This window comes from Harmonia axyridis, chromosome 3 (assembly GCF_914767665.1).
Source record: "Harmonia axyridis chromosome 3, icHarAxyr1.1, whole genome shotgun sequence".
Lineage (NCBI taxonomy): Eukaryota > Metazoa > Arthropoda > Insecta > Coleoptera > Coccinellidae > Harmonia > Harmonia axyridis.
Genome location: NC_059503.1, coordinates 1,405,956 through 1,415,428, shown reverse-complemented (window position 1 = coordinate 1,415,428; position 9,473 = coordinate 1,405,956). Strand labels below are relative to the sequence as shown.

The 9,473-nt window shown below is 41.3% G+C and overlaps 1 protein-coding gene across 1 annotated transcript; it reads right to left on the bottom strand.

Moving 5' to 3' along the window:
• Positions 1-932: 932 nt before the first annotated feature.
• On the bottom strand, positions 933-9,341 carry LOC123676622 (serine/threonine-protein kinase PLK4). Its single transcript, XM_045612696.1, has 10 exons — positions 9,140-9,341; positions 8,983-9,078; positions 8,744-8,929; positions 8,561-8,692; positions 8,143-8,499; positions 7,731-7,909; positions 4,064-4,501; positions 3,453-3,886; positions 2,830-3,095; positions 933-1,371 (listed from the first exon to the last, which is right to left on the bottom strand). Exons 1-10 carry the CDS (start codon positions 9,173-9,175, stop codon positions 1,030-1,032), a joined length of 2,466 nt encoding a protein of 821 aa, XP_045468652.1. The 5' UTR covers positions 9,176-9,341; the 3' UTR covers positions 933-1,029.
• Positions 9,342-9,473: the final 132 nt, after the last annotated feature.

Genomic DNA, 9,473 nt, shown 5'->3' with positions numbered 1-9,473 from the left:
TTTAGATTCGATCTGAACCAAAAACTTTTTTTGGCGAAAAAATATCCAAGGTTATAGTCTTGGTTTTTCCGAAAAAATCGACCGATCGAATTCAAACATTTTATGATAGTTTTAGAAGGTTTCGGGGTCATAGAATCCGAATTAGGCATCCATTCTTACCAGAAAAATTTTTCTACACCATAAAAGCACAGTTTTCATACAACTGTTGGGGGGCATCTTTTTTCCCATTCACAAGTTTCAGATTTATGCCACCAGAGGGCAGACCAAACCCACTTTAAATTCTCTTACAAAACTCGAAATAACTCAATTTTGGGGTATTCTAGGGAGGAACTGATGGCGAATAGGAATTCAGCATACAAAATTCTTCATAATATCGAATTTTGAAGTCGATCTGAATAAAAAATTTATTTTTGCGAAAAAAATATTCAAAAAGTTGGCTGGAAGACTGCGGTCGATAGCCATTTGATTAACATGATCAATGAATTTAGTTTCTCTCTCTCTCGCTATTCGAAAAATTTTCCTATTGAATTTAAACATTTCATTATAGTTCCAGAGAGATCTCCTCTTAATATTAAATTTTGAAGCAGATCCGGTCATAAACTCTCTTAGTGGAGTTTTTCAAATTGCATTTTCTTCTAGAACTCACTGGTGTCATCTAGGAAGAGTAGCTCGAACCCGTTATTGGTGAGGGAGAAAGTATCACAGGAATCTATACGTATTTGGCCGCGGGAATAATTAGTTCCGTAAAATGGGGGTAGATGGCCTAGGTATAGCCAAATTGCTCATTGATTCAAATTTAAGCGAATCTTCACTTCATACAATGAAAAAACTTTCGACATCAATTCCTATTAGATTTCTTAGAAATAATAAATTCGAATTGATATTGACTAATTAAGGTATGATATTTTTTTAATGGAATTGAAACGCCAATATGGAAAACTCTGTTTATATCTTCAATGGTACAACTATATACAATTTTATTATACTTATATTTCAATGAATCTACAAATCTCGATATAAACTTATCCGCTATCTAAAAGAATGTGTCCTTCGACCGACATCCGGAGACATTAAATGTTTTAATACTTTCGGCATATGTTGTAGTTTGTCCATTATCGGACGAGGTATTTTATCATTTTCTGTAAACCTTGCCACTTGCCCATCCACACTCTGATACCTTATCTGGTTTTTACCGTCAACGTAGATTTGCGAACCATCCAAATATTTCACTTTCACCTCTCCGTTCGCCAACTGTACCGCTGATCCCACACCTGGCACTGTAACTTGCTTCTCTTTCAATTTACTGTTTCCCAAACCGGAAGTCCCTTCGCTCGTTGCATTCGTTGAATTGATAGATAGTGCAAAAGATGGCTGAAAAAAAAAATTAGGTGTCAAAATAACTCGCATATTTTATTATAAACTGTTTCTAAAGGACCCCGCACGGTTTCTATGGAAAATGGGTCCCAGTCGAATTGGCTGAAAATTTAGTATAATGTAGTTTATGAAGTCCTGATCAAATGTCTCCATGGGCACAACAAGATCTAATGTACAGTTTTTGATATACAGGGTGTCAAACATGCAGAGAGAGGGTTGTTACTTACCTTTAGAAAATCAATAATGTGGCGATTTTTTTGTTACAAAAAGTTGAAGATAATAATTACAATCTCAATATTGTCGACACAAGTTGTAATAAGAAGTTATAAGACTCCGTATACAGGGTTATTAATATTTACATAATTTTTATATAATTCTTTAAACAAATTCAATCAAACGCAAAAGCTCTTAGACTTGCAGAATAAGTAAAAAACATTTGATTTTAATATTGGGTGATCTGAGGTTACTATTATACGGGGTCTTCCACTTTTTTAGTTGTAGTAATTTAATTTTTTTCAGGAACATATAGAAAAATTAAACATAAAAGTAGAAAACTAAATATAATATGATCAATATTCTGTGGCTCTTGTCTATTTGTTGCATCTTGTACGGATCATATAATTCGGTTAGGAGATAGGCCAAGCGAATGTTTGGTACGTTTCACATAACGCTAATATCGGATGCAAGCCATCAACAAATAATAGAATCCGTACATAATCATAATTACAATGTCTTAACAGACATGGTAAGAAATATTTTTTTAATGCAGTAGTCTCCCATTTGATTGCTGCATCATCATGCGGTCAACCAGGATCCGTACAAGATGCAACAAATAGACAAGAGCAACAGAATATTGATCATATTATATTTAGTTTTCTACTTTTATGTTTAATTTTTCTATATGTTCCTGAAAAAAAATTAATTACTACAACTAAAAAAGTGGAAGACCCCGTATAATAGTAACCTCAGATCACCCAATATTAAAATCAAATGTTTTTTACTTATTCTGCAAGTCTAAGAGCTTTTGCGTTTGATTGAATTTGTTTAAAGAATTATATAAAAATTATGTAAATATTAATAACCCTGTATACGGAGTCTTATAACTTCTTATTACAACTTGTGTCGACAATATTGAGATTGTAATTATTATCTTCAACTTTTTGTAACAAAAAAATCGCCACATTATTGATTTTCTAAAGGTAAGTAACAACCCTCTCTCTGCATGTTTGATACCCTGTATATCAAAAACTGTACATTAGATCTTGTTGTGCCCATGGAGACATTTGATCAGGACTTCATAAACTACATTATACTAAATTTTCAGCCAATTTGACTGGGACCCATTTTGCATAGAAACCGTGCGGGGTCCTTTGCTGCAAAGCACTAAAGCAAATAACTCCTATTGACCTAAATGAGAATCTGTCTACGAGGATGTACCAATAACTCAATACTCACTGTAACAATAGGAGAGTTCTCTTTACCACTTGATGCAATAGAAGACGGTCTTCTACCAACAATTATTGGAAAATTGGTCCCGGGTAGCCTGGACAGAGATTCTTCCAATAAGAGACAATGTTTCTTCATTTTGACCGCATGTTTCCACATGAACTCTAAAGTTCCAGACAGATTTGAACATTCCTCAGATCTTTTGAAAGAGAATGTTTTGCCCGATCGATCCGTTACTGCTATTCCTTCTGCTGTCGACTGAACCACTTTTCCTCCTGAAAAATAATAACAATTGTGATAAATATCGAATTTATGGCATAATTGTGCCAGAATCTTCACTTTTTGTCTAAAAATACAATTGCATATATTAAACCAAAAAGAAAAATAAATGATCCAAAACTGTATAAACTGAATAAATTGTTAATAAATTGAATAACAATATAACTGAATTTTTGTATTCTTCAATACAATTTTTCCTCATCAGTCTTCAAAAATGTATCAACAGTTTACTCAATTTGTCTCACACTTACTCATCACTTCCATCACAAAATTTACTCAAAAAATAAACAAAACGGGGCCCATTACAGGTCCCTGAGGAACACCAATACTCAAAATATGAAAGAAGAACTTACCGTCATGAAAATGGATCTCGAAATCCGTGAGATTCTCCATGAGCAAACTCTTGGCCCTTTCGCAATAGTACGTTATTTTGGGGGTTTTGGCTTTGACCAGATCGACGAACTTGTAAGCGTACGTGTACTTCTTCCAGTGCTTCTCCGGTAAATTCTCTATGCTGAAGATGTAATCCGCCCCCAGTTTAGGCAACGGTGCCGGAGATGCGGACGGCGGGGCCCCCTTTCCTCCCTCCGGTTCGTATATGACTATCCTCGCTCCATCCGGAGAGATCCTCAATATCTCGCAGACCATCTCCCTTTTCAGCGAACCCCGTTTCTTGATGAACTCCACGCATACCTCGCCATCTTCGAGGATGCTGAGTATTGCGTTCTTTGTCTGGTGTCTTGTCGGTTGTAAGCGTAGGGAACACAACGGCAAGGGCCTGTCCGATCTGGAACACAAAAATTTTATGTTGAAGGCTTTAGAGGTGAGATTGGTCAGAGAATTTCAGGCTTTCTAGCAGGTTTTTTACCTAAAAGGCACACGAACTTGGGACAAAAATCAATTAGACAACGACTAAAAAGCCAGGAATATTTCAACTCGAAAGTATATCGAAAAGCTTAATCACCTTGAAGCGCCTCGTTCTTCAGCCTTAGAAGATTTCAGCCCAGAGTTTCCACTGTCGGAGGGCGTTAACACTCTCTGGTTATAATTGTCGTTTATGTTGGGGCCCTGGCAAGATCTGGGCAAGTTGTAAACGTCGGTACAATGTGAACTCATCGGGGAACATCTGTTGGAAGAAGTTAGACCTCCCAACACCATTCCCGGCCCTCCGGGATCCGAAGGCTGGTAATGGTTGGCCAGGCCGTTGCAAGGGTTGGACTTGTGACAGGATAGATGCGTCGATTCTTGGTAACTGCAACGGCTGTTCCTGTCATAAGGCTGGGAATGGCAGTTATTGTGGCAAGATCCCCTGTCTCCGCTGATGTAAGGAGGTGTGCAAGTTTGGAGGTCAGTGGAAGGTCCCAGATCGAAGTTCTGCATGGCGTTGTTGACGTGGTCCATGCTACACGAAAGGTATAGTCATAAATAAATCGCAATATTGATTTTTCTATGGAAAAGACAAGACAGAAAAGTACTAAGTAACCTATCTGAATAAAGATCATGTTCCTCATAATTTGGATAGAAATTTGGCCACCGAAATCAAAACCCTTAATACACTGCGCAAAAAAATTAACGCACATTCTGAAAATCTCAATTTTAACTCTACATTGACTTTATAACTTATTTTTTATGTTCTCTCGGGAAGGTTTTGAACGAAACAAGACACATTAAATGGAAGAAAAATTCAGGATTTCACCGAATCTTATGTGAAAGAAGAGAAATGAACAATTTTCAAAATACTGGAATGCTGATAAGTGATTTAAAACTTGGTATTTCCACCCCTTGCGTTAATTACAGCTCGGCAACGACGGTTCATACTGAGGTTGTCCCAAACCTGCTCAATCGGATTGAGATCTGGACTTCTTGCTGGCCATTGCATTCGAGAGACTTCAACCTCTTCAAGGTACTCCTGAACGATGCGCGCATGATGGGGTCTGGCATTATCGTCCATAAAAATGAAATTTTCACCAATGTATGAGGCAAATGGCACTACATGCTCTTCAAGAATGTTCCTTATATACCTATCAGCATTCATAGCTCCATTATCAACGACCACTAGGTCTGTGCAAGAAGTCAAAGATATTCCACCCCATACCATAATCGATCCTCCCCCGAAACCAGTAGTATTCAGGAAATTGCACTGAGCATATCTTTCATGTGGACGTCTGTATACAAGGAAACGTCGATCACAATGGTAGAGGCAGAATCTAGACTCTAGACCGGTCTGACCGGTTGGCGTTTGACGAAACGACCGACCGGTCTGACCGGTTGGCGTTTGACGAAACGACCGACCGGTCTGACCGGTTGGCGTTTGACGAAACGACCGACCGGTCTGACCGGTTGGCGTTTGACGAAACGACCGACCGGTCTGACCGGTTGGCGTTTGACGAAACGACCGACCGGTCTGACCGGTTGGCGTTTGACGAAACGACCGACCGGTCTGACCGGTTGGCGTTTGACGAAACGTCCGACCGGTCTGACCGGTTGGCGTTTGACGAAACGTCCGACCGGTCTGACCGGTTGGCGTTTGACGAAACGACCGACCGGTCTGACCGGTTGGCGTTTGACGAAACGACCGACCGGTCTGACCGGTTGGCGTTTGACGAAACGACCGACCGGTCTGACCGGTTGGCGTTTGACGAAACGTCCGACCGGTCTGACCGGTTGGCGTTTGACGAAACGACCGACCGGTCTGACCGGTTGGCGTTTGACGAAACGACCGACCGGTCTGACCGGTTGGCGTTTGACGAAACGACCGACCGGTCTGACCGGTTGGCGTTTGACGAAACGACCGACCGGTCTGACCGGTTGGCGTTTGACGAAACGACCGACCGGTCTGACCGGTTGGCGTTTGACGAAACGACCGACCGGTCTGACCGGTTGGCGTTTGACGAAACGACCGACCGGTCTGACCGGTTGGCGTTTGACGAAACGACCGACCGGTCTGACCGGTTGGCGTTTGACGAAACGACCGACCGGTCTGACCGGTTGGCGTTTGACGAAACGACCGACCGGTCTGACCGGTTGGCGTTTGACGAAACGACCGACCGGTCTGACCGGTTGGCGTTTGACGAAACGACCGACCGGTCTGACCGGTTGGCGTTTGACGAAACGACCGACCGGTCTGACCGGTTGGCGTTTGACGAAACGACCGACCGGTCTGACCGGTTGGCGTTTGACGAAACGACCGACCGGTCTGACCGGTTGGCGTTTGACGAAACGACCGACCGGTCTGACCGGTTGGCGTTTGACGAAACGTCCGACCGGTCTGACCGGTTGGCGTTTGACGAAACGTCCGACCGGTCTGACCGGTTGGCGTTTGACGAAACGACCGACCGGTCTGACCGGTTGGCGTTTGACGAAACGACCGACCGGTCTGACCGGTTGGCGTTTGACGAAACGACCGACCGGTCTGACCGGTTGGCGTTTGACGAAACGACCGACCGGTCTGACCGGTTGGCGTTTGACGAAACGACCGACCGGTCTGACCGGTTGGCGTTTGACGAAACGACCGACCGGTCTGACCGGTTGGCGTTTGACGAAACGACCGACCGGTCTGACCGGTTGGCGTTTGACGAAACGACCGACCGGTCTGACCGGTTGGCGTTTGACGAAACGACCGACCGGTCTGACCGGTTGGCGTTTGACGAAACGTCCGACCGGTCTGACCGGTTGGCGTTTGACGAAACGTCCGACCGGTCTGACCGGTTGGCGTTTGACGAAACGACCGACCGGTCTGACCGGTTGGCGTTTGACGAAACGTCCGACCGGTCTGACCGGTTGGCGTTTGACGAAACGTCCGACCGGTCTGACCGGTTGGCGTTTGACGAAACGTCCGACCGGTCTGACCGGTTGGCGTTTGACGAAACGTCCGACCCTTCGATGGGCTGGGGTAAGAGCTGAGCCTCTTGCCGCGACACGAGGCCTTAAATCATTATCTCTGAGGCGATTTCTTATTGTCTGAGTGCTAATTTGCACCCCATGAGATTGCTCAAACTGATTTTGAAGGAGGCGAGCGGTTGCAACCCGTTGTCTCAACGAAGAAACTCTCAAGTAACGTTCTTGAATGGCAGTTGTTACCCGTGGTCTACCCTGTCCTGGTCTTCGGACATTCATACCTGTCTCCCTGAATCGCTGCAACATTCTGGACACACTTGTATGGAAAACTCCAAACCTTTCTGCAATTCTTGTGTATGTCCACCCTTCTTCTCGCAAAACTACCGCTTGGGCACATTCCTCTTGGGTCAAATTGCGTGTTTCGCGTTGCATAGCGATCGAGTGTAGAAAATCAAACGAAAGAAAAACTATTGATCACTAGAATTGATCGAGAACAACTGATTTCAGAATGGAGCCAATACATTCAAAATGTGATAATCTCATCTTTTTTTATTCCTGCTGGGAAAAAACATCTGTATTGAAGAAAAACGTTGAAAGTGGATAACATATGCATGCATAATTCTGATAAAAATATTTATCATTGAGAACACCTTCAGTTGTAGAATAAATTTGAGATTTCCATAATGTGCGTTAATTTTTATGCGCAGTGTAGTTACAACTATAATTAAATAAATTACTTTTGCACTATTCAAAACATTAACTAGGTTTACTATTGATAAAATGAATAAACCAACCTGTGTGTTAACCTTCTGACGGGAAGGTGAGCCGATGGGGCACAATCACTATTAGCCCGCCTAGATTGAAAAACAGGTGGACCAAATGCTTGTGGGATGATGCTGTCACTGAATGCACTGTCTCTTCGGCTGGACATCGTGTGAATACCACTATCGTTGGTTATATGCGAAGACATGACCTAAGAAAACCAAAAATAGGTACATTGAGATAAATATTGTGTATATCACCGCTAAATACCTCTATTCCATTGAGTTTTCCAGTAACTGGATTGAAAATCATTGCACAAAAAATTTTGATGTATTGTGTTAAAAAATCAGTGACAGGCCATCATTTGAAAGTTGTCAAATTCAAATTAGTTGACAATTTAATGACTATTTTTCTAACAATTATCGGGAGATTGTTTACACTCACATGCCCCCTCCTGATGAAAGGATGTTCCAGTATTTGATCGAGCTTCATGCGATCTTTGGGGTTCTTCTGTAGTAAATTTTGAATCAAATCTTTCGCCTCAGGTGACAAGTGACAAGGTATTTCATAATTAGCCATCACTACTCTAGTTAGAGTACTCTTAACGCCCTGTGTATCGAATGGCGGCTTACCCACAAGTAGGGTATACAACAAACATCCCAGTCCCCAGACATCAGCCTCTAGTCCGTGTGAACCCCTAGATGCCACCTCTGGAGAAATGAAGTTTGGAGTGCCACACATTGTCATATGTTTTTCGTCAGCCCTTGTGAGTTGTGTCGCTAGACCGAAATCAGCAATTTTCTAAAAAAAAAGGTGACAACTAAGATTTCTTGATCTTTATCATGTTCACTATTCAACTTACCACTTGCATATCTCTAGTCAACAATAAGTTGGACAAAGAAATATCTCTATGTAGTATGTTATGTGAATGTAAATATTTCATTCCTTCAACAACTTGTTTCATAATATTTCCTGCTTCACCCTCAGTCAAAACCTATGAAAATTCAACATGATTTATGCTCTCACTCTCCACAAGATCATTTACCCTTTTTTTAACATAATACTGCAATTCCCCATTATGACACAGTTCCAGTACCAAATAAACGTAATTGGCATCTTCAAAAAAAGTATACAGTTCCAAAATTGAAGGATGTTTCAATCTGGAATGAATTGCAACTTCTTGCCTGACCCTGTTGACCATACTGGCAGCTTGCATCATCTTTTTATCAATCTAAAATGAAATCTTGAGATAATCTGATGTTCTATGTAAGGATAACGGCATACCATTTTAATAGCTACATCAATATGAGTTTTATAACAACGTGCTTGGTAAACAGAGGCAAAGCCTCCTTTCCCCAATAAATTATGCACTTCATAATCCTAAAAAAAAGGAAATTTCATCTTTTATTGATCAAATAGAATTATTAACATCGCAACTAACCTCTATTCTCTCACCGAAAGAGTTTAAAGAATTCATATTTGATTTCTTTTATAACTTCTATTATAAAATAATTTTTATCTGGTCCGATTTGTATCAAAATATATCCTTGGTTGTTTATTTACAGTCAAGAAGTGGTTAAGCAACATATTTACATCGTTAGATTTCCAAAACGACGCGATAACCGATGACAGTTTATTCAAATTCAGTGCCGCCAACACCTGTTGCATGTAAACAAAACATAGAATAAAATTTTTTTCATAATATGTTATGTAATCTGTGCTTGCTGACCACAGAATACTAATTGAATTACATCAGCGACTTACGTGTCAATTAA

What these genes read in the sequence shown, in the direction of transcription:
- LOC123676622 (XM_045612696.1), bottom strand. Translation starts at nt 9,175, where the DNA reads ATGAATTCTTTAAACTCTTTCGGTGAGAGAATAGAG. An exon ending in AGTATTATGTTAAAAAAAGG is followed by an intron (nt 8,693 to 8,743) that starts GTAAATGATCTT and finishes GAATTTTCATAG; the next exon opens with GTTTTGACTGAGGGTGAAGC. An exon ending in GAAGAACGAGGCGCTTCAAG is followed by an intron (nt 3,887 to 4,063) that starts GTGATTAAGCTT and finishes TTTGTGTTCCAG; the next exon opens with ATCGGACAGGCCCTTGCCGT.